General features: G+C 43.0%; 1 protein-coding gene across 5 annotated transcripts in view; it reads left to right on the top strand.

Annotated features, from left to right (window-relative positions):
- The window catches only part of LOC112216856 (dedicator of cytokinesis protein 4-like), a 162,294-nt gene that overhangs the window by 44,224 nt on the left and 98,146 nt on the right, over positions 1-19,924 (top strand). For 3 of the 5 annotated variants that reach the window (XM_042300164.1, XM_042300165.1, XM_042300162.1), the window contains exons 5-8: positions 190-310; positions 1,382-1,530; positions 2,037-2,121; positions 17,074-17,225. In XM_042300164.1, the coding sequence (XP_042156098.1) occupies positions 190-310; positions 1,382-1,530; positions 2,037-2,121; positions 17,074-17,225 (507 nt within the window). The remainder of the gene's footprint in view (positions 1-189; positions 311-1,381; positions 1,531-2,036; positions 2,122-17,073; positions 17,226-19,924) is intronic. The other 2 variants (XM_042300166.1, XM_042300163.1) reach the window with 1 other exon arrangement.

The following is a 19,924-nucleotide window of genomic DNA, read 5'->3' as shown; positions in this document are numbered from 1 at the left end:
GAGAGGAAACATTAGATAAACATTGAGATCAACGTCACCGTAGCAGAACGGAGGTTGAGTGCCTCTTGGACCAGCCTCTCATAGTGACACTGCGTTATTATCTGTCACGTGAGTGTGTCTTTTAACCCATGCTCGGTAGGTATACCGTAGTAATGTGATGTCCCTCTCTCCTCTCTCTCTGACCCACAGGCAGTTTGAGACTGTCATCCCCACAGAGGACTCTGTTATCACTGAGATGACATCCACCCTGAGAGACTGGGGGGCCATGTGGAAACGGCTCTACGTGGTAAAGACTGTTCAACACACGCATGTAGGAATGCATGCAGGAATTCGCACAGACATGCATGAATTTACACACACACACACACATGTACGTGCGTGTTCCCATGTGTTCCCCACACATCCTGCAGAGAGGAGAATAGACCTGAGAACCGTTGCAGACAGGGAATGCCTTTCAACTAGTGGGCAATACATTATGCCCTCAGGTGTTTTTCCTGCAGCAAACAGTGGAAGCTTTTTTCCTGCATATTAAAGAGTAACATTGTTTGTGTTTGTGTCTAATAAATGATCTGTGCTTGTTAGACATAAAGTCTGAATTTGTGATGCATTACTTGGTATAGCAGGCTGACTGTCTGGTCCCAATTGTTTTACTCTGAAATGTCTCTTGCTCTCTTGCTTTCTCTCTCTCCTGCTCTCCCTGTCGCTCCCTCGCCCTGTCGCTCCCTCGCCCTGTCGCTTCCTCGCTCTGTCGCTTGCTCGCTCTCGTGCTCTCTCTGTCTCTCGTGCTCTCTCTGTCTCTCGTGCTTTCTCTATCTCTCGTGCTTTCTCTATCTCTCGTGCTCTCTCTGTCTTGTGCTCTCTCGGTCTTGTGCTCTCTCGGTCTTGTGCTCTCTCGGTCTTGTGCTCTCTCGGTCTCGTGCTCTCTCTGTTCTCTATCTGTCTCGTGCTCTCTCTGTCTCGTCTTGTCTCGTGCTCTCTCTGTCTCGTGCTCTTGTCTCGTGCTCTCTCGGTCTTGTGCTCTGTCTCGGTCTTGTGCTCTGTCTCGGTCTTGTGCTCTCTCTGTCTTGTGCTCTCTCTGTCTCGTGCTCTCTCTGTCTCGTGCTCTCTCTGTCTCGTGCTCTCTGTCTCGTGCTCTCTCTGTCTCGTGCTCTCTCTGTCTCGCGGTCTGTCTCTCGCTGTCTGTCTCTTGTGCTCTTTGTCTGTCTCTCTTTCTCTCTCGCTGTCTGTCTCTTGTGCTCTTTCTGTCTCTCTCTGTCTCTCTGTCTCTTGTGCTCTTTCTGTCTCTCTCTGTCTCTCTGTCTCTTGTGCTCTTTCTGTCTCTCTCTGTCTCTCTGTCTCTTGTGCTCTTTCTGTCTCTCTCTGTCTCTCTGTCTCTGTGTAGAAGAATGATGGGGATCTGTTCCATCGGTTGTGGCACGTGATGAATGAGATCTTGGACCTGAGGAGACAGGTTCTGGTTGGTCACCTCACCAACGACCGCATGAAAGATGTCAAACAGCACATCACTGCCAGGTTGGACTGGGGAAATGAGTGAGTAGTGGGGAGAGAGAAACATTCCTGCACCCCCAGTCCCCCAGTCCCTCTGTCTTTGAATGTCACACTCCCTCCCCAGGCACATGCTGTGCTCAATCAGTTCCGTTCCCCTTCAAACAGACACACCACACGTTCATACAGACACACACACTTTTCATTTCGTATCAGACACACAAACACTTTCCACTGCGTCTCTATCTCCCGGGCAGATGAAACGACACCTGTCAGTCCCTTGCTGTTGGGTGTGGACAGATGACAGACCGCTCCCCCTGCAAACACCAGTTTGAAGAGTTCTGTGACCCTGCCTCTCCTTGTCTTATACCATCCCATGCTCTGAAAGACTTATCTATCCCTGGGAGATTAGAGTGTGTGTTTGTGGGTACCCCTCTATGCCTCTATGTCCCTGTGAGACATAGCAGTCTTCCAGTTCTGTCAAGTGTGTCCTGTCTGAATGGTTTGATGCACTGACAGTCCTGTTGTGTGTGTGTGTGTGTGTGTTCCAGACAGCTGAGTTTGGACCTCGTACCCCGCAGGGAGTTCAGCATGGTGGACCCAGACGAGATCAGCGTCACAGAACTCTTCAAACTGGTGAGTTCTATTCCCAAAACCAGGAACAATTGCCTGAACACTGTTCTCTTGTTACTGTGTATTCCCCACTCACTATCCTCATCAATCCACTGTCCACTATACCTTTCTCTATCATTAGCCACATAGCTAGCCCTAGCGACTGCTGCGTGTTTGCCACGCAGTCTGTAATTCAGGCGCGTATTTTACTCTTTTAAGACAGAATAAAGGTACATTAGAGTCTCCCTTCGTCTTTCCCTTCCTCACTCTCCTCCCCAGGCAGCGCTCCCCCCCCCACCCCGAAACCATAGCGACCACATCCCCTGCCTGATGCTCCAATCCTGACGTGAGGCACTTAGTCCTGTACAAATAATGTACAGGGGATGAGAAAGAGGGGAGTGGGGGATGAGTGAAGTAAAAGCCTAATGCGGGTGGAAATTTAGTCATTCCTTAGTAACTGAGACGGAAGATACAACAGGGGAAGAACAAAACACATTACAGTTGTCGTCATGGATGCAAAACAATAATAACATCGCCATCATCATGACAACGGCAGCTGAGGACCCGTTTTGAATATGTTTGGTGACAAAGGCATATCTTTCTTTGTGCCCTTCTTCATTGTGTGGCTTTATTGAGTTGTAGATAGGGCTGTTGCGGTGACTGCGTTACGGCGACAACGGCAGTCGTGAGTCATGACTGCGGGTCAAATTCTGTGTGACCATTGAGTCATGGCGATCTCCTGTTATGCACCCTGGACATGTGTTGGTTAGTACCCGACTCGCTAATGATCGTCAGGTCGCTAATGGCCTGTTACCCAGGGCTCTATTGTCCCTCTAACCACTCTGACATCAATGCAAATGGGTTTGAAAAACACATCAAAACAGTATGCGCTTTTAAAACTCACCTCACTGCGATTGGTCAATTTGAAGAAAGAAGTTCAACAGCAGGTTGAAACTGAGTGGGAAACATGGTCGTTGTGGGTGTTGTTTCAAAGACAAACACAACGAAATGGACAGCGCTTTTTAAGGTGGTGATTCGTTTAAAACAGCCGCATATTAGAGAATGATGCATACTGATAGGCCTATATGAGCCCAAGCCTGAAAAACCACTGAATTAAAATGATGACTGTTCTGTTATACAATATATAGCCTACCTGCATATTACAGAAGAAAAAACTGATTTACAATATCTTTGGTACGTAATTGGTCTAGCCTAAATTAGTCTAGCCTTCAAATTAGTGGATTTGGTTATTTCAGCCACACCAGTTGCTGACAGGTCTATAAAATTGAGCACACAGCCGTGCAATATTCATAGACAAATATAAGCAGTAGACTGGCCTTACCGAAGAGCTCAGAGACGTTCAACGTCACACCGTCATATAATGCCAACTTTCCAACAAGTCAGTTCGCAAAATGTATGCATTGCTAGAGCTGCCTCAGTCAACTGTAAGTGCTGTTATTGTGAAGTTGAAAAGTCTAGGAGCAACAACTGCTCAGCCGCAATGTGGTAGGCCACAGAAGCTTACAGAACGGTACCGCTGAGTGCTGAAGCAAGTAGTGCATAAAAAAACGTGTGTCCTCGGTTGCAACACGTTCTCTGGTGTGATGAATCATGCTTCATTATATGGCAGTCCAACAGACTAATCTGGTTTTGACAGATGCCAGGAGAATGCTACCTGCCAACTGTAAAGTTTGGTGGAGGAGGAATTATGGTCTGGGACTCCTTTTCATGGTTTGGGCTGGACTCCTTACTTCCAGTGAAGGGAAATCTCAATGCTACAGCATACAATGACATTCTAGACGATTATGTTCTTCCAACTTTGTGGCAACAGGTTAGGGAAGACCCTTTCCTGTTTCAGCATGACATTGCACAAAGCAAGGTCCATACAGAAATGAGATTGGTGTGGAAGAACTTGACTAGCCTGCACAGAGCCCTGACCTCAACCCCATCGAATACCTTTTGGATGAATTGGAACGCCGACTCCATATTAATGTCCATCATTTTGGAATGAGATGTTTGATGAACACGTGTCCACATACTTTTGATCGTGTGTATGTTTTGTTGGGAAAACATGTTACTATCTATGTTCCCGAACAGATTTCACTTGATTTCCCAAATTAAGCACTGGGTTGCTGCAGGAACATGGTTGGAGAGGCCATGGCATACAGAGTTTGGACGGAATATAACCTGCTATGCAGTGAAATAACCGGAGTAGCCTACCCGACATGGGACCAACCAGTGGGGAAGTGGCCTCCATTCGCTATTCGAGTGCATACGGTTGATGTCTTTTTCCTCTTAAGTCTGTTCCTGCCCATTTTCATATTGGGCCATTCTAAATCTAAGCAAATTTGACATATTAGTAAAGACGAGATTAAATTGAGAATAGTCTGATGGGTGAAATAATGATCACTTGATGACAGAACAGCGTGTGCAGCCTGAGGAGCACAATCTTTTTATTTTTTTGCACTTTCTCAAATCGTCAATAGCTTAACGTCGTATCAATGCAGCCCCATATATCATTGGATTTCTTAGGCATTCTAAGGTTTTTATCATTCGCAGTTAAAGTTGTCAAGTACCTCTAAATCTAGTGTATAGGACCTGTTTCAAAGGATCACTTTTACACTCAACATAGCTACTTCGTATGTGCGCTCTAGCCCCAGAAAGGGAAAAATATCCTTTCTCTGTTATTCAGCTGAGTTCAATTATAAAGTAATGCCATGAACAAGCCTACAGCGTATGGCATGGCACATTAGTCAGATAACATACAGTAGGCCAACTCATATTCTGTTCTTCTGAAATCATTTTCTGTGTATCATAAAGTTTCTTTAGACCTGCCAAAAATAAATAATGGCTGTATTGTGATGGTGTATATTCATTTTGATTTATTATACTTTTTTACTTTAGCTTGTTCCAAAGGCGCGCGCATCAGCAGCTTGTGTGTGTGGAGGCCTGGAAGATGCTCAGCGTGTTTGTGTTCATTAACGGTCAATTGCCGTGAGACCGGCAGTCATTTGCATGACAACAACCGGCTGACATAATTACATGACCGCCACAGCCCTAGTTGCGGATGGAGTGTTTTGGAGGGTTAAACTTGTATGTACAAGCAGATGAGGTGGTGTCTTTGAGTCCATCGACCGAGCCCAACAGTTACTATAGGTGTGCACTGTTTAACATGGCCATTTGGATCAACCTAAAAATATCACGGTTTACAACTAAATGGGTTAGGTTTAAAACATTCAAAAACATTTGTTGAAACCAAATATGATTCAATGCCAACTGTTTTATATTCGATTTTTAACAAACTTATTTCCAGTTGCAACCTATTTCTTTGAACATTGAACTTACTTTTATCCTTTTGTTAAACCTAATAAATAACAAATTCAAACTAATATATATATATATATATATATATATACACACAACCCATTTTGTAACAAGTACATTTTCGATTTTTACCTATCCAGATTTCTTTAATTGGCTTACAAGCAATTAAATACATTTCCTTTTAATCAAAATATGAAGTTGGCTCCATAACATGAAATAATAACTCCTAACACTTTCTTTACATACGACTTTCACATTAACTGGTTACAATGTTGTGACCAGCTCTTTAATATCACATTACTGATGCAGATATTATTTTAAAATCCTGTACAGTCATTCTGAAAAGTACTTTTTCCTCTCATGGCTAACTACCAGGAGGAGCTTATATTTATGAGCTCACCTTGAGTGACAGCTCTTTTGAAACGTCTAGCAACTTGGATGCAGTGTTGCAGTATAAAATCACCTCACTCTACATTGGTGATGCACAAAGCAACTCAAACAACATTGAAATTACATCATTACATTTTTTATGAATTTATTTGCAAATTATGATGGAAAATAAGTATTTGGTCAATAACAAAAGTTTATCTCAATATTTTGTTATATACTCTTTGTTGGAAAGGACAGAGGTCAAATGTTTTCTGTAAGTCTTCACAAGGTTTTCACACACTGTTGCTGGTATTTTGGCCCATTCCTCCATGCAGATCTCCTCTAGAGCAGTGATGTTTTGGGGCTGTTGCTGGGCAACACGGACTTTCAACTCCCTCCAAAGATTTTCTATGGGGTTGAGATCTGGAGACTGGCTAGGCCACTCCATGACCTTGAAGCAACTCCTTCGTTACCCGGGCGGTGTGTTTGGGATCATTGTCATGCTGAAAGACCCAGCCACGTTTCATCTTCAATGCCCTTGCTGATGGAAGGAGGTTTTCACTGAAAATCTCACGATACATGGCCCCATTCATTGTTTCCTTTACACGGATCAGTCGTCCCGGTCCCTTTGCAGAAAAACAGCCCCAAAGCATGATGTTTCCACCCCCATGCTTCACAGTAGGTATGGTGTTCTTTGGATGCAACTCAGCATTCTTTGTCCTCCAAACACGACGAGTTGAGTTTTTACCAAAAAGTTATATTGTGGTTTCATCTGACCATATGACATTCTCCCAATCTTCTACTGGATCATCCAAATGCTCTCTAGCAAACTTCAGACAGGCCTGGACATGTACTGGCTTAAGCAGGGGGACACGTCTGGCACTGCAGGATTTGAGACCCTGGCGGCGTAGTGTGTTACTGATGGTAGGCTTTGTTACTTTGGTCCCAGCTCTCTGCAGGTCATTCACTAGGTCCCCCCGTGTGGTTCTTTGGATTTTTGCTCACCGTTCTTGTGATCATTTTGACCCCACGGGGGGAGATCTTGCGTGGAGCCCCAGATCGAGGGAGATTATCAGTGATCTTGTATGTCTCCCATTTCCTAAGAATTGCTCCCACAGTTGATTTCTTCAAACCAAGCTGCTTACCTATTGCAGATTCAGTCTTCCCAGCCTGGTGCAGGTCTACAATTTTGTTTCTGGTGTCCTTTGACAGCTCTTTGGTCTTGGCCATAGTGGAGTTTGGAGTGTGACTGTTTGAGGTTGTGGACAGGTGTCTTTTATACTGATAACAAGTTCAAACAGGTGCCATTAATACAGGTAACGAGTGGAGGACAGAGGAGCCTCTTAAAGAAGAAGTTACAGGTCTGTGAGAGCCAGAAATCATGCTTGTTTGTAGGTGACCAAATACTTATTTTCCACCATAATTTGCAAATGAATTCATTAAGAATCCTACAATGTGATTTTCTGGATTTCTTTTTCTCATTTTGTCTGTCATAGTTGAAGTGTACCTATGATGAAAATTATAGGCCTCTCATCTTTTTAAGTGGGAGAACTTGCACAATTGGTGGCTGACTAAATACTTTTTTGCCCCACTGTGTGTATGTATGTATGTATGTATGTATGTACAGCTGGCTAGCTGAAGTCAGACATTTAAATACACCTTAGCCAAATACATTTAAACTCAGTTTTTTTGTACAATTCCTGACATTTAATCCAAGTAAAAATTCCCTGTCTTAGGTCAGTTAGGATCACCACTTTATTTTAAGAATGTGGAATGTCAGAATAATATTAGAGAATTATTTATTTCTTCACATTCCCAGTGGGTCAGAAGTTTACATACACTCAATTAGTAGGTAGCATTGCCTTTAAATTGTTTAACTTGGGTCGAACGTTTTGGGTAGCCTTCCACAAGCTTCCCACAATAAGTTGGGTGAATTTTGGCCCATTCCTCCTGACAGAGCTGGTGTAACTGAGTCAGGTTTGTAGGCCTCCTTGCACGCACACACTTTTCAGTTCTGCCTACAAATATTCTATAGGATTGAGGTCAGGGCTTTGTGATGGCCACTCCAATACCTTGACTTTGTTGTCCTTAAGCCATTTTGCCACAACTTTGGAAGTATGTTTGGGGTCATTGTCCGTTTGGAAGGCCCATTTGCAACCAAGCTTTAACTCCCCGACTGATGTCTTGAGATGTTGCTTCAATATATCCACATAATTGTGGTGTTCTTCGGCTTGCAAGCTTCCCCCTTTTTCCTCCAAACATAAAGATGGTCAAACAGTTCTATTTTTGTTTCATCAGACCAGAGGACATTTCTCCAAAAAGTATGATCGTTGTCCCCATGGAGCAGTGCCTTCTTCCTTGCTGAGCGGCCTTTCAGGTTATGTCGATATAGGACTCGTTTTACTGTGGATATACAGTGCCTTGCGAAAGTATTCGGCCCCCTTGAACTTTGCGACCTTTTGCCACATTTCAGGCTTCAAACATAAAGTTATAAAACTGTATTTTTTTGTGAAGAATCAACAACAAGTGGGACACAATCATGAAGTGGAACGACATTTATTGGATATTTCAAACTTTTTTAACAAATCAAAAACTGAAAAATTGGGCGTGCAAAATTGTTCAGCCCCTTTACTTTCAGTGCAGCAAACTCTCTCCAGAAGTTCAGTGAGGATCTCTGAATGATCCAATGTTGACCTAAATGACTAATGATGATAAATACAATCCACCTGTGTGTAATCAAGTCTCCGTATAAATGCACCTGCACTGTGATAGTCTCAGAGGTCCGTTAAAAGCGCAGAGAGCATCATGAAGAACAAGGAACACACCAGGCAGGTCCGAGATACTGTTGTGAAGAAGTTTAAAGCCAGATTTGGATACAAAAAGATTTCCCAAGCAGCACTGTGCAAGCGATAATATTGAAATGGAAGGTGTATCAGACCACTGCAAATCTACCCAGACCTGGCCGTCCCTCTAAACCTTCAGCTCATACAAGGAGAAGACTGATCAGAGATGCAGCCAAGAGGCCCATGATCACTCTGGATGAACTGCAGAGATCTACAGCTGAGGTGGGAGACTCTGTCCATAGGACAACAATCAGTCGTATATTGCACAAATCTGGCCTTTATGGAAGAGTGGCAAGAAGAAAGCCATTTCTTAAAGATATCCATAAAAAGTGTTGTTTAAAGTTTGCCACAAGCCACCTGGGAGACACACCAAACATGTGGAATGAGGTGCTCTGGTCAGATGAAACCAAAATGGAACTTTTTGGCAACAATGCAAAACGTTATGTTTGGCGTAAAAGCATCACCCTGAACACACCATCCCCACTGTCAAACATGGTGGTGGCAGCATCATGGTTTGGGCCTGCTTTTCTTCAGCAGGGACAGGGAAGATGGTTAAAATTGATGGGAAGATGGATGGAGCCAAATACAGGACCATTCTGGAAGAAAACCTGATGGAGTCTGCAAAAGACCTGAGACTGGGACGGAGATTTGTCTTCCAACAAGACAATGATCCAAAACATAAAGCAAAATCTACAATGGAATGGTTCAAAAATAAACATATCCAGGTGTTAGAATGGCCAAGTCAAAGTCCAGACCTGAATCCAATCGAGAATCTGTGGAAAGAACTGAAAACTGCTGTTCACAAATGCTCTCCATCCAACCTCACTGAGCTCGAGCTGTTTTGCAAGGAGGAATGGGAAAAAATGTCAGTCACTCGATGTGCAAAACTGATAGAGACATACCCCAAGCGACTTACAGCTGTAATCGCAGCAAAAGGTGGCGCTACAAAGTATTAACTTAAGGGGGCTGAATAATTTTGCACGCCCAATTTTTCAGTTTTTGATTTGTTAAAAAGTTTGAAATATCCAATAAATGTCGTTCCATTTCATGATTGTGTCCCACTTGTTGTTGATTCTTCACAAAAAAATACAGTTTTATATCTTTATGTTTGAAGCCTGAAATGTGGCAAAAGGTCGCAAAGTTCAAGGGGGCCGAATACTTTCGCAAGGCACTGTAGATACTTTTGTACCTGTTTCCTCCAGCATCTTCACACGGTACTTTGCTGTTGTTCTGGGATTGTTCTGCACTTTTCGCACCAAAGTACGTTCATCTCTAGGTGACAGAACGCGTCTCCTTCCTGAGCGGTATGACGGCTGCGTGGTCCCATGGTGTTTATACTTGCGTACTATTGTTTGTACAGATGAACGTGGTACCTTCAGGCGTTTGGAAATTGCTCCCAGAGATGAACCTAGATTTTCCCATGATGTCAAGCAAAGAGGCAGTGAGTTTGAAGGTAGGCGTTGAAATACATCCACAGGTACACCTCCAATTGACCCAAATGATGTCTATCAGAAGCTTCTAAAGCCATGACATCCTTTTCAGTTTTTCCCCAAGCTGTTTAAAGGCACAGTCAACTTCGTGTATGCAAACTTCTGACCCACTGGAATTGTGATACAGTGAATTATAAGTTAAATAATCTGTCTGTAAACTATTTTTGGAAAAATTACTTGTGTCATGCACAAAGTAGATGGCCTAACCGACTTGCCAAAACTAGTTTGTTAACAAGAAATTTGTGGAGTGGTTGAAAACAAGTTTCAATGACTCCAACCTAAGTGTATGCAAACTTCCGACTTCAACTGTATATATTTTTACCTCTCCTGTTTTGGCCTGTCTTTTGTGATGCGTTTCACAGCAGCGCACTGATGGATGTGTTGACATCACTGCATCAGAGTTTTGACCCCCCCCCCCTTTCTTCAATGCTGACTGAAGACCTAGTTAGCCACTAACTAGCTAACACCAGACACAGATGAAGACCTAGTTAGCCACTAACTAGCTAACACCAGACACAGATGAAGACCTAGTTAGCCACTAACTAGCTAACACCAGACACAGATGAAGACCTAGTTAGCCACTAACTAGCTAACACCAGACACAGATTAAGACCTAGTTAACCACTAACTAGCTAACACCAGACACAGATGAAGACCTAGTTAGCCACTATCTAGCTAACACCAGACAGATGAAGACCTAGTTAGCCACTAACTAGCTAACACCAGACACAGATGAAGACCTAGTTAGCCAGTAACTAGCTAACACTAGACACAGATTAAGACCTAGTTAGCCACTAACTAGCTAACACCAGACACAGATGAAGACCTAGTTAGCCAGTAACTAGCTAACACTAGACACAGATTAAGACCTAGTTAGCCACTAACTAGCTAACACCAGACACAGATGAAGACCTAGTTAGCCAGTAACTAGCTAACACTAGACACAGATTAAGACCTAGTTAGCCACTAACTAGCTAACACCAGACACAGATGAAGACCTAGTTAGCCAGTAACTAGCTAACACCAGACACAGATGAAGACCTAGTTAGCCACTATCTAGCTAACACCAGACACAGATGAAGACCTAGTTAGCCACTAACTAGCTAACACCAGACACAGATGAAGACCTAGTTAGCCAGTAACTAGCTAACACCAGACACAGATTAAGACCTAGTTAGCCACTAACTAGCTAACACCAGACACAGATTAAGACCTAGTTAGCCACTAACTAGCTAACACCAGACAAAAATGAAAGGGGAAACATATAAGTATATTTGCCATAGATAAATAGGGTAAACCTTTTAATTATATTTGCTGACACCTTACAGTAAACATTTGGCACCAGTAGAGTAGCTATCTAGCAAATGTAAACCACACCCCTCTGCAAACATGCCTTAGGCAAGAGAATATCATGTTACTGTTGGTGTATTAAAATTATACTTAAGATTCCGCCTCGTTCCCTTAATAATAATGAATCAACGGGAGGGGACCAGTAACTTTAAGTTCAAACTTTATCAATGTAGAAGCAACTGTAATATTTCATACTTTGATCAGATTTCCTTCAAATAACCTCCAATTTCTTTAAGATTCATTGCTGGCAGTGAACATATAGCCATAAAAGAAGAACATATTACCTAGAATGACATTCAAGCTCACGGGTGGCCAAAAGAACAAACAAAGTCACACCCCCAATAGGCCATTCCTCCAGTTCTTTTGATAGGCTGCTGCCGCTACATTGCTCCCACAGCTATGCAATGCAAAGGTGTTGAAAGCAATTTAGCTTTCATCCAGTTCAAAACCTGATAGTGATCTGTCAAATTCGTTATTTGATTTCAGACATAAATTGAGTAGAATATGGTGAACGAACCAAAGCGTCATTTTGGATCATACCACTCAGAAAAAGCACTTCAGATGAACAACAGTGCCGTTCCTGTTTTTGCAGTGAGGATTAGAGAAAGATACCAGGGTGCACTTGGCCAACAAAAGCACAAAGGATTTTGTCAGAGCATGAGTGTTCGGCTAAATGATTTATTCAAGAATACTCCGCGGAGCATGGTGCTTGGTTGGATTCCCAGGACCACCTGTACATAAAATGTATGCCCGCATGACTGTAAGACACTTTGGATAAAAGCGTCTGCTAAATGGTATATTAATATATATTATTACTTTATTGGGACCCAGTCTTATTCTACTGTATTGTGCCAACCTCTCTTCCGGTAATTCAGATGTGTGTTTAGGACCACTGAGCTGTAGGTCAGAGAGCCCAGGTCAGAGAGCCCAGGTCAGAGAGCCCAGGTCAGAGAGCCCAGGTCAGAGAGCCCAGAGCAGAGAGCCCAGAGCAGAGGAGGGACAGTAGGGCTCACTACACTGTCAGTGGTACTGACCAGTGGTGATGGATAGTTCAGGTTTATCTAGGTCAACATACTGTCTCCCAATTAGCACTAGCATACATGGAGATGGCATGTGGAGAGTAACCCGTTTCACACTATTGTGCCGACCTGAAGCAGATATTTTCTTTTTGAATTGTCCTTTGTCACACGTTTCATGTGATAAAGGCATAATGGAAGGATCCTTATATACTGTAGCCTTGATTATGTGATCTCTTAAGAATCTCAGTAGGCTGTATTTAACTCTCTCTCTAAAGCCCAGGGACTTTTAGACTGTTACAATACTTGTTTCTGTTTTTCTCGCTACTTACTGGAAAATGTTACATGGTGAACCTGGTCCTCTGTAGCAGCTGGATAGTGAGTTCGATTCCAAAAACCGCCCACGTGTAAAAACTGTATGCATTCATGACTTTAAGTCGCTTTGGATAAAAGCATCTGCTCAATGGCATAATTATTAAATATATTATGTGAACAATATTGGAACAGTTTGTTAACTTACAATACTCCACTATACTACTTCCCCTCCCGTATTAAGTGAGGCAGAAACAGTCACATAAGACATTGTCTCCCCTCGGTTTCTTAACGTACTGTATAGTTGAGACAGCATTTCACGAGCAGCTTTCTTCTCTATCGGTTGTCACACAAGCCTATTCATTCCAGATGAAACTAAACTGGCCGATTAACCCTGTTTACGCGAGCCGCAGAAAACATAATGTCTCAATGCCTGCTGGTGCCCTCTCCTCCTTCATCCCCCTTTCCTCCTCTTCTCCACCTCTATTAGTCCTCTCCCTTTGGCAGGGACCATAGCAGCCATCTGGTGGAATGAATGAGTGAGTGGGTGCATGCGGGAGTGCAAGGAAGACTTGGATTGGGACCTGGCTCGATGTTAAGTTGTTAGCCACCGTTTCTTCTTTTGTCCTTGTACTGGGCAACAACACAGACAGTGACTAAGGAAGATGAGAAGCTCAGTCTTTTTCTGTCCTCAGTTTATGCAGACTTGTGCAGTGAGCTGTGAATACTTTATTAAGGCGTCCACATGCTTCAGTTCGGCTGGCCGGGGGGACACGAAGTCGGCGAACCGAACGAGTGTGCTCGCATACTACCTTAACAGACATTTGCTTGAAAAGTGGGAATTGTGCTGCATGTCCAATTTGAGATGCCGTTGCTAGTATACACTTCCTCAAAATAGTCGGAATGTAACTCAAGAAATCTGTCTTTCTTTTTTACATTTTTGCCGAGGAGATCTTTGTTGTGCAATTTTACATCTAACTAAGATGTTTGGTGCAATATTTCTAAATAAATGAAAAAAATCATGAAAACAAGTTATCTCTCGTTGAATGACAACAAAGACTTTGCTGAAGAATCCCTACTGTTGACCAATCCCCGACGAAGAGGCGTAGACTTCAGCTACCAAGTTCAGCTTGCCTCAAGAAAATTTGTTGTGTGTCCGAACAACCCTTACCAAAGTCCAAAACAAACTAAAACGTCACAAAATGTTGTCTCTTCCAAACTGTTTTGACTGGCAAGCATGCGGGTGCCTTTTAAAGTACAACCCCCAGACACTGCTGTGACAGATAATAATATAGAGATGTACTGTAGATCTGGTTGAGTTAATACATTATTATACCGTGCTTAAGAGGGCATAAGACTTGATGCTTTGTGTACATTGTGCTACTGTTCATTCTATCCCAGTTTGGCATGTGTGTGTGTGTGTGTGTGTGTGTGCGCAAATGAAATAAATATAATTCCTTCGAACCACTCTGTGTTGTGACATTCTTCCTAGAAAGGTGTAAATGGCATTTGTGTGTGTGTTTATTCATTTCCTCATGCGTGTGTGTGTGTGTTGGACCGATCATCAGTTTTTTTCTACAAAGAGGGCAGCATATTAACTGAAACAAATTAGATTCGGGCAACTATTAAGGAAGCGTGCTGTGAACGTGCAACCTCTGGAATTAAATGGAATGCTTAACACATTTCTGGGAAAATAATATGCATAGTTTTTCCACAGCTTCACTTAAAGGGCCAATCAGCAGTTGAAACAATTAAAAAAGCATTTTTAGCCCGCCACTGTTTTGATAAAAAGTTGAGGGATGGGTCAGGAGAAATGATCTTATGGATGGAGGTACTGGCCATCCGTGATATCAAAATGATAGTTTTAACCATGTGGTGAGGCTTTACAGGTTTTCTTTACAAACATTGGAGTTAAACAAGTGTTCTGATGGGGGTGTGACAGTTGAACTAACTCATGAGGCATTTATACCTTATATTCTTCGAGAATCAATGGGTACATATCATTCATTTATATGTCCAAAAAATGGATGCTGCAACTGCTGATTGCCCCTTTAATGGGTGTTGGAATAAAAGGGTGAAAATGCAGAATATATTTGACATATACACTACCGTTCAATAGTTTGGGGTCACTTAGAAATGTCCTTGTTTTCCATGAAAACATACATGAAATGAGTTACAAAATGAATAGGAAATATAGTCAAGACATTGACAAAGTTATAAATAATGATTTTTAATTGAAATAATAATTGTGTCCTTCAAACTTTGCTTTCGTCAAAGAATCCTCCATTTTCAGTAATTATAGCCTTGCTGAACTTTGGCACTCAAGTTGTCAATTTGTTGAGGTAATGCTTCCTGCAGTACCTCCCACAAGTTTTATTGGCTTGATGGGCACTTCTTACGTACCATACGGTCAAGCTTCTCACACAACAGCTCAATAGGGTTGAGATCCGGTGACTGCTGGCCACTCCATTATAGACAGAATACCAGCTGACTGCTTCATCCCTAAATAGTTCTTATATAGTTTAGAGCTGTGCTTTGGGTCATTGTCCTGTTGTAGGAGGAAACTGGCTCCAATTAAGCGCTGTCCATAGGGTATGTATGGCATGGCGTTGTAAAATGGAGTGGTAACCTTCCTTCTTCAAGATCCCTTTTACCCTGTGCAAATCTCCCACTTTACCACCACCAAAGCACCCCCAGACCATCACATTCCCTCCACCATGCTTGACAGATGGCGTCATCACTCCTCCAGCATATTTTCATTTTTTCTGCGTCTCAAGAATGTTCTTCTTTGTGATCCGAACACCTCGAACTTAGATTTGTCTGCCCATAACACACAACATTCCTCTGTCCAGTGTCTGTGTTCTTTTGTCCATGTTAATGTTTTCTTTTTATTGGCCAGTCTGAGATATGGCTTTTTCTTTGCAGCTCTGCCTAGAAGGCCAGCATCCCAGTGTCGCTCTTCACTGTTGATGTTGAGACTGGTGTTTTGCGGGTACTATTTAATGAAGCTGCCAGTTGAGGACTTTTGAAGTGTTTGTTTCTCAAACTAGACACTCTAATGTACTTGTCCTCTTGCTCAGATGTACACCAGGGCCTCCCGCTCCTCTTTCTATTCTGGTTAGAGCCAGTTTGCGCTGTTCTGTGAAGAGAGGAGTACACAGCATTGTATGAGATCTTCAGTTTCTTGGAAATTTCTCGCATGGAATAGTCTTCATTACTCAGAACAAGAATAGACTGACGAGTTTCAGAAGAAAGGTCTTTGTTTCTGGCCATTTTGAGCCTGTAATCAAATCCATAAATGCTGATGCGCCAGATACTCAACTAGTCTAAAGACAAAGACGGACAGTTTTATTGCTTATTTAATCAGTACAACAGTTTTCAGCTGTGCTAACATAATTGCAAAAGGGTTTTCTAATGATCAATTAGCCTTTTAAATTATAAACTTGGATTAGCTAACAACGTGCCAATGGAACACAGGAGTGCCGATATTGGGCCTCTGTACGCCTATGTAGATATTCCATCAAAAAATCTGCCGTTTACAGCTTCAGTAGTCATTTACAACATTAACAATGTCTACACTGTATTTCGGATCAATTTGATGATATTTTAATGGATAATAAAATTAGCTTTTCTTTCAAAAACAAGGACATTTCTAAGTGAACCCAAACATTTCACCTGTAGTGCGTCTGAATCCCCTCTCCCCCTTTACCTGCTCTACTCAACCAGATATGAAGCGCTTTCCTCTCCTGAAATGAAAGGCAAACGCCAGAGTAACAGAACAGCTTAAAAGCCAATGCTTCCTTTTATTTTCACAGAGCTAGGTCCCCTTTTGAAGCCTTTAATTCAAGTCAAATTAGATCGTTCAATATTTCATGAATGTCAAAGCTGAATAAATCAGTTCATTGAAAAAGGGCAAGTGATTTAAATTGTGTTCATGGGATAATCTCTGCACTCAGAGCCAATGTTAAGGCTGTTACATAACAATAGTAAAACACCTGCGGGTACTAAACCACGGGTGTGTTTGCACCAGCTGATGACCATCCAGGGTTTTGACATGTCTAATCCTGTGTGCACACATCACAGAGCGTTCGCTTACGGTCTTCATGACTCCCCTAGTTCAGACGATAAACCCCCACTAGACCCGTGTTTGCGCCGGCTGATGTCCATCAGGGCTTTGACATTTCTGATCCTTTGACGATAAAGCGCCACTAGACTAGACTGGTGTTTTTGCACCGTCCAGATGATCTCTGATCCTGTTTGCCCACACCACAGATGGAGCACCGTCACCGTAAGAAGGAAACTCCGGTGCCGGCCAGCACGCACCACCTCTTCGTCCACATGAAGAGCCTGATGAGCTCCAACCTGGGAGAGGAGCTGGAGGTGTTCTTCCACATCTACGACGGCAGGGAGAACAGGCCACTCAGGTAAACGGTGCAACCTCTGTGACTGTATGTTTATACACGGGTATACTACTCGTGTATACTACTCGAATGAAACACTGTATTGGGCATGCCTTCCCAGCGATATGCTCCTATCGATATGTTGCTGACTTTTCCAAGTGTGTGCTCAAAGTGTAAATTATAGTGTGGCTTACATCCACTGGCGACTGCCCCAAATCAAATTGAAAGGGATGAACACATTTGTGTTGTTTTATTGTATTGCATTATATACACTGCTCAAAAAAATAAAGGGAACACTTAAACAACACAATGTAACTCCAAGTCAATCACACTTCTGTGAAATCAAACTGTCCACTTAGGATGCAACACTGATTGACAATAAATTTCACATGCTGTTGTGCAAATGGAATAGACAACAGGTGGAAATTATAGGCAATTAGCAAGACCCCCCAATAAAGGAGTGGTTCTGCAGGTGATAACCACAGACCACTTCTCAGTTCCTATGCTTCCTGGCTGATGTTTTGGTCACTTTTGAATGCTGGCGGTGCTTTCACTCTAGTGGTAACATGAGACAGAGTCTACACCCCACACAAGTGGCTCAGGTAGTGCAGCTCATCCAGGATGTCACATCAATGCGAGCTGTGGCAAGAAGGTTTGCTGTGTCTGTTAGCGTAGTGTCCAGAGCATGGAGGCACTACCAGGAGACAGGCCAGTACATCAGGAGACGTGGAGGAGGCCGTAGGAGGGCAACAACCCAGCAGCAGGACCGCTACCTCCGCCTTTGTGCAAGGAGGAGCAGGAGGAGCACTGCCAGAGCCCTGCAAAATGACCTCCAGGAGGCCACAAATGTGCATGTGTCTGCTCAAACGGTCAGAAACATGAGAGTGGTATGAGGGCCCAATGTCCACAGGAGGGGGTTGTGCTTACAGCCCACGTGGAGGCCACACACACTACTGAGCCTCATTTTGACTTGTTTTAAGGACATTACATCAAAGTTGGATCAGCCTGTAGTGTGGTTTTCCACTTTAATTTTGAGTGTGACTCTAAATCCAGACCTCCATGGGTTGATAAATTTGATTTCCATTGATAATTTTTGCGTGATTTTTGTTGTCAGCACATTCAACTATGTAAAGAAAAAAGTATTTAATAAGAATATTTCATTCATTCAGATCTAGGATGTGTTATTTTAGTGTTCCCTTTATTTTTTTGAGCAGTGTATTTAAGTAGGTGGGTAAGTAGGGTCTCATGGTGTGGCTTTGAAGTGAACAGGATTGACTGTTCACCTTGTGTTGGGTTTCTTTACAACCAACAATGGGATTACATTTTGAACCAGTTCTGGCATCTACAGTAGCAACCAGTTTATCCGTTGTTTTCCCCTTGACCTCCATTGAGGCTAACACACGTGTAGCTAATCCTCCTGGACTGTAACGCTGCGTCACAATGAGCCATTAACTGGTGGCATAGTTGAGGTGGGTAAGGCCATGTTCCTTTCATCTGGCTGTAAACACACGTCTGTCTCGAAGCCACGTCACTGGGTTGGTTTGGGGTCGGCCATGGCTGGTGGTAGTAGTTATGAGGGAGGCACACGGGTGGTTATTTGGGAAGGAACACCACACACACACTCATAGCGTTGGTGAGAATGTTGGTGTGAATTAACGTCACTGTTTCCTCTTAAGAGTTGAGTGTTGGGAGTCAAAGTGCCGGAATTCCATTTCAACTCGCAAATGAATCCATTGTTCAAAAGAGAAAAGGAAATGTGAGAATAGAGGCTCAAGCGCCCTCTTTCTGTACGACAGTGTCTGACGTCTGTACCCTGTTGGCTAACATGACAGGAACTAGGCCGACAGTGATGGGATGAATGTTTCAGCATGTACAACAGGGACGAGAAGCCAAGTGTATCTAGTCAACTATTACTAGTAACACAGTTATTCGTCGGCATCGGTAGACTGAAGTCCTAGAATTCGTTGCAGAGTCTGTTGTCCAGATAATTGTCAACCGATGTTGCGGTGTCGTGTTTTATCCTCCCCGGAAGCTTTTCAACCTATAGTTAGTTAGTCACTACACTTCTCCCCATTTGTGTGTTTCTGTGACTAATGTCACACGAGAGAACGTCTATTTTTACCTTCCCTGCTCCAGGATTGTGTTGATGGCGTGTTTTTTTTTTGGTGTGCCTGAACGTCGAGAGTGTGCACAGGGGAATAAGAGCAGAGCACGTTGTGAATAAAATAGCTGCCTGCACAGAGTGCCAGTGGGACTCACTTTAAAAAAAGGCTCCTATTTAAGTTTGTTCTCTTGGCTCTGTAACTCACGGGTCTGAAGTCCATGATAATGAAGGCCATTTCTTTTTTCACTTTCCCAGCGAGCAATTTGGTCGCAGAGTATATAATTTTCGCTCCGACCAGCTCTCTCTCTCTCTCTCTCTCTCTCTCTCTCTCGGCTTTCTTTTAAAAAGCTTGCCACTAAGTACCTGTGCCAGATAATCGGTCCTTCATTGTAATGCTATGCCATTTGAAATGCATTTTAAGAAGCGTGCTTAGAACTATTTCATAGCTGTTGCACAGTTCCTTGACAAATATAGACATAATACCCCCCACAAAACACAGTCTTTCAAACGATTCTGACGATATCATTTATATGACTCTCACCTTGATATAGACTTGACAGAATTGTGCATCTTCTAGCCCAGAGGCATGAGAAAACTCATCCCTGCCAACTTGTCACAT

Source organism: Oncorhynchus tshawytscha, linkage group LG17 (assembly GCF_018296145.1).
Source record: "Oncorhynchus tshawytscha isolate Ot180627B linkage group LG17, Otsh_v2.0, whole genome shotgun sequence".
Taxonomy (NCBI): Eukaryota; Metazoa; Chordata; class Actinopteri; order Salmoniformes; family Salmonidae; genus Oncorhynchus; species Oncorhynchus tshawytscha.
This window is presented reverse-complemented; position numbering and strand designations above follow the sequence as displayed.